Below are 14,992 nucleotides of genomic sequence, written 5' to 3'. Positions count from 1 at the left end.
CTTCCTCAGGGGCATAATCAAAGTAAAGGGAACACCTCAGTCCCAGAATTGGAATGGATATCGGCCAAGACAGCTTGGTAACTGGTGATATGGAATCCCAGAGTTCCCGAACAGTATGCCCTTCTAATCAGAGAAGGCAGTCTGGCTATCATCTGTGGTGGAGCAGAGTAGCCTACATCTTTTTCAAAAGCGGCTGTGCCTGCAGGAAGAACAGGTTCTTACTCTAACAAAACCACGGTTCTTCACAATATTGCCAGTGTGAAGCCAGCTGTAGATGCAAATGTACCTCATGGAGGCAAGATCAACTCTGTCTGAATATCTGTGTCTGCTTGGACTACACATTTTAAAAAGTTACATAGAACTCTTAAAGAGTTCTGGTTAAGTTATCATTCTTTCTTTCAGTATGTCTTAGTGTGGATCCAGGTATCAACTTAGGATAGTAGGAGTGGGGACTTTCAGCTGCATGCTTGAACAAGGACGGGAGTACTGCTTTCCCCAGGCAAACAGCTGATCTAGCAATCATGTCTAAGGCAAAGCATCTGATAAACAAAAAGGGAATGCTCTACATTTCTCCCTTACAGATATCTGATACCTGAACATCCCTGAAGCAGGACAATGATGGTGCTTGCACTGTGCTAAGTAAGCCTCGATGTTCTATGGGCTAGGTCCACCAAGCAGCTGGTAACCCAGTGAAATACTGCTGTCCTGGTAGAAACTATAAGCGTAAAGGTGTTCATTCCATTTATCCTGGAGAGAAACATGGCCCCTCTGGAGCTCCCCTGTGAAAGAAACTCTTGCAAGAATGAACGCACCCCTTCCAGTCCAATCTGGTAGGGGAGTGGAGCAGCAGGGCAAAGTCCCCCACCCATTCCGCAGATCAGTGTAGGAGGGGACTGGAGCTGCCAAAGCTCTCCACTCTGGGGAAAGCATGGAGAGCAGGGCAGAGGGGGCAGCTGCATGCCTATACTGCTCCCTCTCTTAAGACATCCAGCTTTCCATTATTAGAAATGAACATTTGTTTGAATGCTTGTTCAAGGTCACGGTTTTGATAGTCTCCATGAGGCCATGGCTTGATGATGTTTTAAAGAGTTTCATAGACAATTTATTTGGTTTACATGAAATTCTGAGCCCAATTTAGGAATGAATTTTTCGGTGTAGTATTATAGTACTACCTCATGGATTACTGTAGTAGTATAGTAATACTACTATAATATTACCTTTCTGTAATGTCACAGGAGGCCATAAGCGTCTATAACTTGCTCACTCTCCCGGCTAATGTGATAGCCTTTAAGAAGACACTCTTCAGAATGAGGCACTGAATGTAGGGAGCAAGTTCTATGTTGGAGATCCAGGACAATGGTAGAAAAGCATATGTAGGAGAACTTGGACTACTGAATAAAACAGCCAGTGTCAACATAAATCTCATGGTTTTAATTCTTTAGGACTTTTGAAGAGAGGAGCTTTTGAGACTACTGAACTTTACTAAATATCTTTCCTCCTCAAAGGCACAAAGTAGCTGCCTTCCCTCCAACACAATGGTTTAGATGTATTCCACTCATTTGCAAGACATAACAGAAGTGGGTTGTGAGGTATTTCCTCTCCTTCCACCCTCCAGAGGTGAGCTCTAACACCTCTCTTAGTAGATAGCTTTAACATCTATTCAATGATTTACATCTTTAAAAATGTTGAACAGATAATTGCTTTTAAACATTCTTTGTGGCTCTATGAAGTTTTGTTACATAATATTAAATATTACAGCATATAATTTATTGTCCAGATCAGATTAATGTCTAGAAGAAGAATGCCAGTTATGGATGAGCTGTGCTTTACCTCCTTTTCAGAGCCTTTGAGTACATCTGGCTACCTACCTGGGTAGAAACACATAAAGCTATCACTCTCACTGGATCTCTGGGCTATAGCTCCTGTTTGCTGACCAACTCAACTGAGTTTGGCACCATAAGCCGTTTTCCATCACAAGCCTGTGACAGAATAAATTTGCAATCACAGAGAAACAGCTTCTTCAAAACAAAGCATTATTTATTCTTTTATTTCAAGATAGAGAATATTCAAAGCCAAATGTTTAAGCAATACAAGTCTTTAGAAATATTTCCCCATACTTAAGACCTAATCTTTCCTTGCAAACTTTTAAGCTTGTTTCAGTCCAATTACCTCTCTCTCTGGGTGGGAAGGGACAGCTTGATTGGCTGAAACATATTTTCTGGCTTAAGTCTCTCAGTTTCAATCTTTGCTGATGACCCATTCAGCATCCTTATTTACTGATTTATTTCCTAGGGTGACATCTTTCTGATTTAAAATGCCCTTTGGTCCTAGAAAGAATAATCTGTGCCATCCCTAGTGGGCACCATCCTGGAGGGGGGCAGTGAGGGGGAGTGTTATTTTCCACTTAAAAGCTTTTCCATTGTTTCCCTAAAATCCCTTGGTATTCTTTAGGATAATATTTTATCCTTCCCATTGTTTCATTTCTGTTAGGCTGCATGCATACATACACCCAAATAATCTGGTGGAATTCTCCTGGGTTTGTTTTCTTGATAGAAAAAACTAACTTAGAGATGTCTGAACAGATATTTGGATGCTGAGCCCATAAGGAGCAGAGAGCTAGCAGCACTGACATTGCACAGCCAGGAGCCCTCTGTTCACACATCTCAGCATGCTCTGTCAGCTCCCTCAGTCTGCCTGAAGACAGATGCCAGAGGCACAGGGCAGCCTGGACTGGTTGACTCAGACTGCTTGGGATCAGCCTGGGTCTCCTTGCAGCACAATATGGGGATGGTGAAAGGGGCGTGTTCTGCTCCCTGCTCACCTGGAGCTGTAGGATCCAGCCCAAGTGATACCATCTCCTGGGGGGAAAGCAGGGGGTGAAGCACCTTAGTATGTTGAAAGACTGCGTTGTGGCTTCTTTCAGAAAAGGAAGTGTACAGACATTCAGTCTCCCAGGGGAAACTCTCTTGGGAGCAATTTAATATGGTTGTCTCTGGGTTTTCTCTTGGAGTGGCCATTTTTGCTGTGGAAGAAAATCCCAAGTATCTGTATACTTGTGGTTTCTACTGAGAGAGAATCAGCTCTGTAGTTTCTTTTAGGTATTCCAGCAGGTTAATAACAAAGCAGTAAACTGATAGGATAGTTAGAAGTAATACACATTATTCCTCCATACTCTACAATAACTATGAGTAAAAAAAAATTTGACAGAGTCAAGCATTTAGCTTTTATTTCAGTGCTGAAACCTAACAGGCTTCAAATTCACTCCAACATGCAGCAATAAAACGCAGCTGAACCCTATCATGAAAATGCCTGGGTCCTTGTCCAAGAAGCAAGGATTTTTTTATGCAAGAAATATGGGTCCTTGTACATAAGGGGAGAGAGAGAGGTAGACGGAGACAAAAAGAATGAACAAACCTTGCTTCAAGTTTTAGCAAAAGGACTGACCAAAACTAGGTATTACTCAGCAAGCAACCCTGTAAAAGCTGGTGAATTAACTATGCCATTAAATTTCTGAAAGAAGGCTAATAATGACAGCTCAGTAATATACCTCTTCTCTATGACATGTCTTCAAAGTGACATTTGAATTTGCTTCTCTGTTGTGTGTATCGTGAGGTAGAGACAATTGGCCTGGAAAGTGTGCATCTGGGATGGTTTTGGTAAGGTTTTGGGAAGGAGGGGAAGAGGGAGATACCTTTCTCTAAACAGCAGTGATTCCTGTAGGGAAAACAATGCATTTGTGCAAGGCAGGGGGAGAGGGGAGGGTTGCTCTCATGATATATAACTGAACTGAACGGAACATGTCTCATAATTTTAAGAATTGCAAATCTAAAAACAAATCTTTTGCTTCCATTTTCTCTATTTTAATACACTTTGCTTTTCTTAAGATTATTCCTGTATGAGTATTTTCATGCAGCCTGCCCTCAAAAAGAGAAAAACGCCTTAGACTCCATAGATAATGTTGAAAGGTAAAGAGCTAATGGAACTTATCCTCCCTCTATGAATCAAAGGAGATAGGCAAAGGTATCCTATACCAGTGCATATTACTCTGTGTGGGCAATTACAAGGTAGAAAATACAAAAGATCAAAAGATGAGAAATTGAGAGGGTGTGGGTAATAGATGGCAGGGGCAGCAACTGCCACTCCGACTCTGGGTTCAGGGTCAGAGTGGCAGCTGCTGCCCCCTCCCTCTGCCCCTTGTACTTACATCCAAGACAAAGATTATTTTTCCCCCAAGTTGAATGGGGAATAAAGACCTTGTCTTGGATTCAAGTGAATATGGTAATATAAAAATAACAGTCAGTTCAAGCTGCCATGTTTTCAAATGGTGGGGGAAAAAAAAAAATCAATAATTTTAATGTTTTAGCTTACTTTAATTATTGCAGCTAGTTACCTTATAAAACTAATACTTTATTTTCAGCCTATCCTGGTATTATAATTTGAACAATACACACTGAGTGCTCCTACAATGCCTATTGCTACTATAACAGCTGTAACAGCAACATTTCTATTTTCCTCTGACTTGATTAAGTCTACTATATTGATATGGCCAGATCTAACAAAGGTGTGCGAGATGGTAGGTAATAAGCAGGTAACAAATGAAAGGGATATTTCCTGCATTTTTAAACATTAGGTGGAAAGCAGCCGAGGACTAAAAAAAAAGAACAGAAACCTCTGCATGGAAGGGCCCTCCATGATATGACCCCTTTTGTAAATTGATTAAGCATTATCTTAAAACTTGCTTGATGTTTGGTCTGTGCTACTCCTGTTAGGAAGCTGTTTCAGATAGCTGAAAACCTTCTAATTTCCAGCCGAAATATATTAATGGCCAATTCATACACATTTGCTGTTGGCCACACTTTTTCCTTCACCTTAAATGGCTCTTTTCCCTCCCCGGTATTTTCCCCTCTCAGGTATTGACAGAAAGCAACGATATACTCTTTTAGCCTTCATTTTGCAAGCCAAACTTCTTATAAGAAAGGCTCTTCAGTCCCACAATCACCCTTGCAGCCCTTCTCTGTACCCATTTCATTTTGGACAAGCCAAACAGAATGTGCACAAACATATTCAAGAAGAGAAACATTTTGTTCTACCTAAATGACCAATCTACCTTGTATCTATTTTTATCTTTCTGCTCTTCACAAAATGTACCCACTTAGCAAGAAATGTGCACAGAACAACAGGTTTTAATGTTTATAACATTTTTGTTAAACTAAAAAAACCCCACAGGCACAAAAGGATTAAAAAGAAAACATTACACAGTGATAAAAATGTGTTCCAGTAACTCACACAGGGTACTGCATGTCAAGATACCACAGGAAGTCTACCATTATCTGGCACATCCTTATACTGCATGTAGCATTATCCTGCACATCTTTATAGTGCATCCATGTTTTTAATTCCTATGTTTTTGCATATGTAAGGTAGTAAATGAAATGTTGCACTGCTCTAAAAGTTAATTTAATCTGTATGAATTAATAATATCCACTAAGATGAATAAAGACCTATTTACTACTAATGGAGGCCTCCTTTTAGGACTGTAAATGAGTGACTGGCAAGACACACAAATCTATAATGAATACACCTACATAAATTGATCCTGACTATATATTCAACCTCAACATTTTCTTGTTAAGTACAGGATTGGGTGTGTGATAAGTACAAGCATATTTTTCAGCTAAAAAAGCTACACAGAATTCTAGTATATCTTTCAGTTGCTAAATAGGGAAATGCTGGCAACTGGTAAGCAGCTGTTTGTGGAGTTCCTTACCCTCTGCAACAGTGAGTAGATTACCCAAATCAGTGGAAGAGAGAGACGGTGCCAGCTCAGAAGTCTTGATATTTCCCAATGGCAAAAATGGATCATAGTCATTAGATAAGAGATCAGCAAGACTCAAAATATAATGGCTTTGTTGTGTATATGTGCTCGAGCCATAAACACAACAGTGCAGAACCTACAAGAATAAAAAAAGAAACAGTACTAGAAATAAACTGTACATAAAGACATCAATTAAGGCAAATGTTGTGAGGAGTTAAACTTACAAAAGATGTTGATTATTTACTACAGCAGCATATGCTATAATCTAGGAAATGCTAATCTCATCATCACCTTGTGCTTTGACAAATGCAAAATGTGCTCTCCTAGCCTTGCTAAATGCACTCACCCTAACTGCAATAAGTCAAAACATGGCTGCAAAGATCATTTTCCTGGCTTACTCTTCATCCCATCCCAGAGTCTGGCATCTCCATCAAATCAACTTCGAACTACTTTGCCTGCCTTTCAAAACCTTACATAAGTTATCCTTACCCTATGACTTCTTATATGTTACTGAGATATTGCCTCCTCTCTACACTCTGACAATGCTTCCAGCTTTCATTGCCCATGCTTCCACAATTCTAGCTAAATGGTGCTTCTGTGCCTATCGGGATATAAAAGTATTCTAGGTTGAATCATAATGAGTTGTTGATCTTTCATAGTTACCCTGTATATGTAATCCAGTAATGGAGCTTTGGATGAATGCTGATCTTCAAGGACTCCAACAGAGGCTGGCTCTAGTAAGGTTTTCAGTGGTAATGCCATACACCAATCCAATAAGCAAAGTAATAATGAAACTATAAACTAAACAGAAATATGCAAAAACAATATGCAAGGAGGACTCATCAAATTCATGAAAACATTAAAGCATTCATTAGCTACGCAGTTAAAAACAACAGATTCAGGATTAAAGCATTCCATTCAGTAAGTACCACAAATAACACAAACAAATACAAGGTTGGTGCTTTAAGCCACATACCTTCTTATCCACTTCCACAGAAGAGTATTCAGCACTAGGCAATAAAAATGCAATAGTGGCCACAAGGATCTGTGTAAAAGAAACAGATCCTCAGACATGCAAAATTATAAAAAGACAGTTTGATTATTAAATTAAGTACACAGGGCCTGAACCTCTGACTTTGTAAAAGATGTCTGAACTAAACTGAAAGGGCACCTATACACATGCCAGATGTCTGCTCCAACGTGTGCTAATTAGCATGTGTCCGAGCAGACCCCATTAATTATCTGAGCATTTTAATTAATGTGCTCGAACAGCTACCATGTCATGTCTGTTTAGCATCCTTGAACTTCAAAATGGCGGCAGGGTGCTTGAACTAAAGCTCGTTACACGAGCTTTAGTTCAAGCACCCCCACTGCCATTTTGAAGCATAGGACACTGAATACATGTGATGCTGTGGGCACTTTAATCAGAGTGGCTCTTGGAGCTGCTCTAATTAAAGTGCCTGCCCCTTCACCCAGGAGCATGTGTATAGATTTCATAGACATTAGGGCTGGAAGGGACCTCGGAAGATCATCGAGTCCAGCCCTCCACCCAAAGGGCAGGAAGTCAGCTGGGGTCATAGGATCTCAGCAAGATAAGCATCCAATTTACTCTTGAAAGTGTTCAGTGTAGGTGCTTGAACCACCTCCGAAGGCAGGCTGTTCCAGACCTTGGGGACTCGGACAGTAAAGAAATTCTTCCTTATGTCCACCCTGAAACGGTCATGCAGTAGTTTATGACCTCTCGACTTCGTCATCCCTTGGGGCACTCTGGTGAACAAACGGTTCCCCAGATACTGGTGGCCATCAAATCACCCCCGAGCCTGCACTTTTCCTGGCTGAAGAGCCCCGTGGCTCTCAGCCTGTCGTCGTAAGGTCTATTTTCCTGACCTTTGATCATGCGCGTGGCTCTTCTCTGGACTCTCACATCCTTTTTGAATTGCGGAGCCCAAAACTGAATGCAGTACTCCAGCTGCGGCCTCACCAAGGCCGAGTACAAGGGGAGAATGACATCCCGGGATTTGCTTGAGAAGCATCTATGGATGCAAGCCAGCATTTTGCTCGCTTTACTAGCCGCAGCATCACATTGTATATATGTCCAAAGTTCCAATCCTCCAATTACTCTATCCTCAGAAGAAATTTGTGCAAGCTAGAAAAAACAATCATGTTCCAGGAACTACCACAGACACCTCTCTTAATAGTGACCAAGGGAAGTTAGAGTTAAATTAAATGCAATTACATTTCTTTATTAAAAAGTAATACAGAACTTCAGTATTGGTCATTCCCAGTATTTTAAGAGATAGACATACTTCAGTAATTTTCCGGGGCAGAGAGGATTCATACTTCTGAATCTTTTCCCAATATGAAACTAGCAGTTGTAGAACATCACAAGCTATCTGAGCTACCATTTTATTAGAAAACTGTAAGAGAAAAAAAAAGTTAAGTACCACCATATCAGAAGAAAATATTTACATACAGTTTGTGCCACAATCTTTTCTATTTTATAAATCATGAGATCCATAAAAACTAGAGTAAAAGATTGTCAAAGTAGCACAATTCAATACTCAGTGCTAGGGAATGAGAAAATTGAAGGTTATCAGTGTAGCCTTAACTTGGCTTGGTTGTGTATGTTCTTCATTATATTACATGGTCATATATTATTGCATGCAGAACCTTGCACAGCCAAATTGTAGAGATGGTATATGCAAAAACATGAGGGCGTTCATACACGTGCTGTGGGAGGTGGGGGTTGGGAGGCCGTCTACAGCCTCTCTAATTAAAGCATCCGGAGAGTCACATGTATCAATATCCCTGTGCTAAAAACCGGTGGCTGGGGTGCTTTAACTAAAGCTCAGTGAGCAAGCTTTAGTTAAAGTGCTCCTGCTGCCATTTTTCAGCACGGGGATGCTGACACATGTGACACTAGAGTCTGCTGGAGTGAGGTAATTACCAAGCTCCAGCAGACTTGATTAATCGAGTCTACTCTGACACACTGTTATTACAACGCGTCAGAGCAGCCTCAATGTATGTGTACAAGTGCCAATAGTTGCCAGGTAAGGTCTCTGAGGGGACAAAGCATGCTCAGTGTAGTTGAAATCTTCAGGGAATTAACTGCTAAACTCTAACAAGTCACCACTGAGGATGGGGAGACTAGATCCATTTAAAAACTTAGAATTTAACCACAGCTGAATACATTTTTGCCAAGGTAACAAATGGCACATTCCTGACACCTACTCCTCTGACTAAAAAAGCAAAGTACTCCTGGAACTGGGCTTCTCAGGAAACAATTATATTATTTTTAACACAGATAAAACAACATACATTCCCCTTCTCTTTCTTGGGAACAACTGAATCATTTTAACTGAAATCTTTAGATAAATAAATAATTAAATTAGTCACAGGCAGATATCAGGCATGGGTCAATTTCAGCCTTAATAGTTACGATTTGGCAAGCAACTGAAAACACAAGAAAGCATCAGACAAACTTAACTACAGATGTTATGACCTGTGCCATCTACAATTAGAATAAACACATAGTATAGAATCCATTATTATGTGAATAAGTAATACCATCACTAAAAAAGTATAATCCCAAATCTGTTTCTGTGAGAAGTTAATCTTTGTATGAATTTTTTGAAGTTAAAATGGTTTCACATAGTAAATTCTTTTAAATCATGTTTCATTCTCTTATGAGGCATTTAGACTTCTTGGTTTGTATTTATCAATACATACCTGCAAACATTAAATTTCAAGCACGCATATGTAAAGATACATGCTAAGAATAAAGATCATCACTGAGCGATCATTTAAAAGTATGTAAGTTGATTTCCATTTCTTCTTTGCTTGGTTATCATATTGACTCAATTCCAAGATAACTGTTTCCCCCCATTTAACATGGGTGAAAAAAATCTCATCTTAGAACTGAATATGAAATGGGGCGTGGGGGAAGGGGGGAGGCAGCTGCTTGTACTCTGGCTCTGATCCTGACCTGGGGTTGGGGCTGGAGCTGCAGCTGCAGCTGTTGCTTGCTGCCCCCTCCCCTGCCTCTGATCCCCTGCAGCCTTGGGCACCCTCCCTTTCTCCCTACCCCCACCACCTTTCCTCCCCACCTTGGGCCCCCCACTGCCTCCACCAGTGTCCTGACTCCCCCCCCCTCCCCCCCCGCCGGCTTTCCCTACTGCAGCAGTGGGGGTTGGGGGATGAATTTAAGAAAACCCTCCAATAATTACATGGAAAATTATAATTAGGGACCTACCTAAACTGTGGCAAGACAAAGGGTTTGTTATAGCCTGCTTGCAGTGTGCAAAGCCCATTTTGCAGGCATTTCATGGTGGGCCTGCCCCTCAGCACTGATTGGTGGAGAGGCCCCACTGGGGAAAGGAGAGATGAAGGGGCATCTGCCATCTTGTCTGCTGCCCTTTGGGCCAGTGCTTTCCCCTCTTGGCATCAAGGACCTCCCAGCATTTAATTTTAATTTGGTTGTTGTTGATTTAATGGACAATCCTGGCTTTCATGGTTTCTGTGAAACCATGAATTAAGTAGGTCTCTAAATTATAACAAATTTAAACATTTAATGTATATAGAATCTAATTAATGGGGGGGAGGGTGTCATCTTAAATTCACAGTTGTCTTGGAGTCAAGTACATATGGTACTTACTGATAACACATTAGTAAAAAGTGTCAGCAGATTTATTAAATAATATTGTTTAGCATTTAAAAACACCTGTGAGTTCATTCTATTTACTATAAGCAAACACTTTTTTAATACTTATGCCAAAATCTGTTACACTGAGTAAAATCATGCCACACCCCCAGTCTACTAACTACCAATTGTTTAGAAAGATACCCGAAGTCATTCAACACTATCTCAGAGAATCTCCTTCCTACCATCAAAACTTATTTTCAAATGAATGCCTCATCTTAGCCAGAGCATTTATAGACTAGCAGGAACGTATTATTCCTTAACAAAGTCCTACATGTCTTCAGTCAAAGAAATTGTACCTAGTTAGCAACTGTACTGTGCAAGGATAAAAATGTTTATGATTCACATTCACTTCCCTCACTAAAATTTAAAGTAAAACCATTTCATTAATTTCATTTCAATTGTGTACACATGGGCTGTGCTTTAGGGATGATGGGGAAATACTTATTTTTCAGTATGTTCTTTGCATTTAACCTTAAGTATCTCCAGCAACAGAGTGGCCAACTCATCATATCTGTGCATTTTCTTTTCTTTTTTTTGTGTCTTTGGTGCAGCTGGAAAACATATACAGGGGTCCTAAAAAAAACTTCAAGGAGGGAAAAACTGCTGAGCAGTTCCATGCACAGCAAATTCCTCTCATTTTTTAAAAAATATTTAAAAGCCAAATATGCAGGCATAGAATATTTTAAACCTATTGAAAAGTATACACACTTTTGCAGAAGTATCAATCATCAGAATGCAAGAATACAACACTCATCTTGATCCTGAGTCAGAAAAGCATTTAAGTACATAACTGGTGAATTTTCCAAGTAATATTTTCATACACCTTCCATCTGTTAATCATAGATATATTCCATTTTAATACCTTTAGTGTCACACCTATAACATTTATTGCATCCTTCACTTGGGCGTGGTTTGTGCATTGTGTTAGTTCTTCACATATCCAAATTCCAAGACAGCAAACAGCTATACACCTTTTTTCAAACAAAAAAAACCCAATTTAGTTATGAACTTACAACCATATCCTCTTCCTTAGCATTTTTTACTTTCTGAACTATACTTAGAAGACTTCACAACCATTTTTCAACAAGAAACTACAAGCCAATTCACACTGACAGAAGATTTTATGGCTAATTGATGAAAGAATCAGAAAGGTAGCTTTAATATAGAACATCAACAGACCATGAAAACATTTTAAACAGGTCATGGAGCCTAAACACCTAGATGGGATTTTAAAGAAATATATAGAACTGGGCTAATTCTGATTCTATTGAGGCATAGGGGAGTGGATTCAATAGAAGCAGACTTAGGGCAATGCTGAACACTTCAGAAAAACCCATCCCTAAATTTCCCTGTCAGCTAGAAAAGTTGAGAAAAGGCCCACTGAGCCAGAGCACTGTCCCTTCTAACCTCTTGTAATCCCTAAAATACAGTAACTTTGGAAGGAGAAGAGAAAGGAAGAGAGCTCCTCAAATATTTAGAGAGACTCCTTACAAAGGAAAGCAAGTATTATCAAAACCTCTAATGACTGTGGAAAGGCAGGAAAACATACTTTCCGCCAAATATTCCTTTGGAATTTTCTATCCTTTTATAACAGATAGCTGGTGAAATAAAAATGAACTACAGAGAGTGATTATAACCAAGAGGTATTTCCTTCTCCTCCCCAGGCACATGACAATGTCAGGGGATCTATCTTCTCTGCAGTGACTGCAGTTTGTGTAGTTTTGCCTGTGCTAGTTTTAACTTAGCTATCTTGGGTTTCAGCAGCAGAATACCTGTGGCAGCCCAGGGCTCAGCAAGAGCTCGAAAGTTCACTCAAGAAGCTGGGTAAATGTTTGGAGAGTTAACCCCTGTTGGACACTATACCACAGCTACACTGTCGACAGTACCAAAATTACCTAGTTTAAAACAAACTCAGGCATGTCTACATGAGTGGAATGAAGCATAGTTTAGATATACCCAGAAGGCTATACTTCTGTCATATGACATGACTCCAATGGCTACAGTTGCATCTTTCTCTTTAAATAACATCATCTAAAACAAAACATAATATCAGCAAAAACATCAACAATAAATTAAGTTAGCATTTAAAAAAACCAACAGGAAAGTTAGGACAGAGATCTGGGCAGACAATCAGGACCTCCAATGGATATCAGAGCAAACAACTGTCAACTACTATCTCTGCACTTCATTGGCTTTCTGATCACAGCTGCTTGTTTTTAAACCACTCCTTTTACAATACCTCCTACAACTACTGATGTAGCTCTACCTAAGGCCTGAGCTTGCTGATTCTGGCTGGTTTTCATTCCCAGTGAAACTGCATAATCACACAGTGTGACTAGTACCATTTTGGATGTTTCAAAGCAAGCCTGTTTTTTGAGAAACTTCCTTTTCTTCATGGAAGAACAGGCTTTAGGGGTAGTTCATATATAACATAGTTACTGGTACAGATTAGGGCTGTGCAAAGCTTTGGTCCCTGATTCGATTCGGCAGAGATTAGGTCCGATTCGGTGGCTGAATCTCCAAATCAAATCAGAGGACCCTTTAATTTCTCCATATAGAATTGGAACCCTCCAAACTGATTCAGAGAGATTTGGAAAGATTTGATGATTTGGACATAGACACAGCTTTAAATGTATTTCTACATACCTCTAGGTAGCAGGCAGGTCATGGCTGCTGCGATGCTGGGGTACATGGAGTGTCCCACAGGAGTGTAAGGGGCTCTTCAGCGTGCTCAGCAGCAGACCTGGAAGTGGACCAGAAGCACTTCCAGTCTACTTCATGGTCTGCCAGGGAGCACATGGGGGGCAACCCTAGCCATCCTGGCTCAGCAACTGGTGCCTCTTGTGTCTGGGGGGGCACCCGTGGTCCCCCTGCAGCCGATCACTGAGCCAGAGGGGGAGCAGGGGGGACCTCCTGCACGGTCCCTGGCAGACCCAGAAGTGGACCGGAAGTACTTAGAGGGCCCCCCTGCACTCCTGTGGGATGCTTCATCTGCCCCAGCATTGCAAAATTCACAAGCTGTGCTGGTACCTCAAGATACGCAGAAAAAACTTTTAAAGCTGTGTCTGTGTCTGAGTCTGAGTTGCTGATTCTCCGAATCAGCACTGAATCTTCAGATTTGGATTTGATCGAATAGAATCAGGGACAGTGATCCGAATCAACAAATTGAATCACTGTCCCTGATTTGGGCCAAATCTGAATAGAGTAGGGCCTACTTCGCACACTCCTAGTACAGATGACAAATTTTCTTTATACTTGAAATCTTGTATTCTCTCTGACTTGTAACTATGATTGCTATTTGGCATTCTTGTCATCAGCTTCCTTTAATATGAACATGCAGGAATTTAGTTCTACAGCTACTTCAGAATACAAGGTAAGTTTTTTTCCCCACAATCAGCATGGGGAAAAAGCCCCTCGTCTTATATTCACATACAAGGATACCTCATTAAATACATGGTGAGCCACTACAATGAAAGTGGTTCAACTTCCTCTTCACTCTCGCAGCTCAGCGGTGCCTTTCTTTCCTGTTCCCAATGATTTCTATTACTTCACCAGCCTTAAATGTCTGTCAAACACCACCAAATGGAGCCCCTCCATGAGGTGGAGCCAAATCAAGTTGTTGTGTGCCTCATTTGCATATATATTTTTGGAGAATTCCAGCACTTGTGACAAAACACCTGGTTCCAGTCACAAGTGGGGGGCTAATTACCACATGGATCCTTTGTAGAGGGGTATCTGAACTATACACACATAGGGCTTCCACACACATGTGGGGAGCCTGCTCCGACATGCTGGAAATCCAATCAATCGAGTCTGCTGGAGCACCGAAATTGACATGCTCTGGCAGCCCCGCGCAACATGTATATCAGTGTCACCGTGTGTCTCCATGCTGACAAAATGGTGGCAGTGCACTTTGAAATAAAACACGCCCAATGAGCTTAAGTTCAAAGTTCCCTGCTGCCATTTTTTCAGCACAAGTATACATGGTTTTTTGGTTTGTTTTCTTAACTTTGCTCTCTGTCAGTGAACATACACACTATCATTTACATGTATTGTTTAGTGATTCCTTTCATTTAGAATATTTGAAGAAACCTTTCAAAGTGAACAATGGATATACTAGCTAGTAAGATCTGGTAACTTCTGGATCTATGGGCACATTCACACGAGTGTGCACATGTGTCTTGCAGTGTTTCAAAGCCCTTTGAGATGCTGCAAGAGGCATGTGCGGGAGCAAAAAAAAGGTTCCCTGCGCTGCAAATTTGCAGCATGGGGGCAAAAAAAACTGCAGGGGAAAAAATGGAACCATGCCCTGAGGCAACCGGAGGCTTGGCTCTCCACAGAGATGCCCTGGTAGTCGGCCAGAGAGTCTCTATGGCTGGCCCTTGCCTCGGTGCTGAAGCATGCAGGGCAGGCAGCATGTCAGCCACAGGGAGCTGGACCTGGGCTCCTGCCAGTAAGCAGGGGGTGGGGGGCCT

The 14,992-nt window shown here is 41.0% G+C and overlaps 1 protein-coding gene across 2 annotated transcripts in view; it reads right to left on the bottom strand.

The window, feature by feature from the left end:
* RALGAPA2 (Ral GTPase activating protein catalytic alpha subunit 2) overlaps window positions 1-14,992 on the bottom strand; it is a 437,386-nt gene that overhangs the window by 155,052 nt on the left and 267,342 nt on the right. For both annotated transcript variants that reach the window (XM_019516125.1, XM_019516126.1), the window contains exons 27-31: window positions 11,380-11,488; window positions 8,122-8,232; window positions 6,792-6,860; window positions 6,479-6,616; window positions 5,768-5,951 (exon numbers count right to left, since the gene is read on the bottom strand). In XM_019516125.1, coding sequence (XP_019371670.1) covers window positions 5,768-5,951; window positions 6,479-6,616; window positions 6,792-6,860; window positions 8,122-8,232; window positions 11,380-11,488 — 611 coding nt within the window. The remainder of the gene's footprint in view (window positions 1-5,767; window positions 5,952-6,478; window positions 6,617-6,791; window positions 6,861-8,121; window positions 8,233-11,379; window positions 11,489-14,992) is intronic.

This window comes from Gavialis gangeticus, unplaced genomic scaffold (genome assembly GCF_001723915.1).
Source record: "Gavialis gangeticus isolate Ggan-Ray unplaced genomic scaffold, GavGan_comp1, whole genome shotgun sequence".
In the NCBI taxonomy this organism is placed as follows: Eukaryota; Metazoa; Chordata; order Crocodylia; family Gavialidae; genus Gavialis; species Gavialis gangeticus.
Note: the sequence above shows the minus strand (reverse complement) of the source record. Positions and strands in the feature narration are given on the sequence as shown.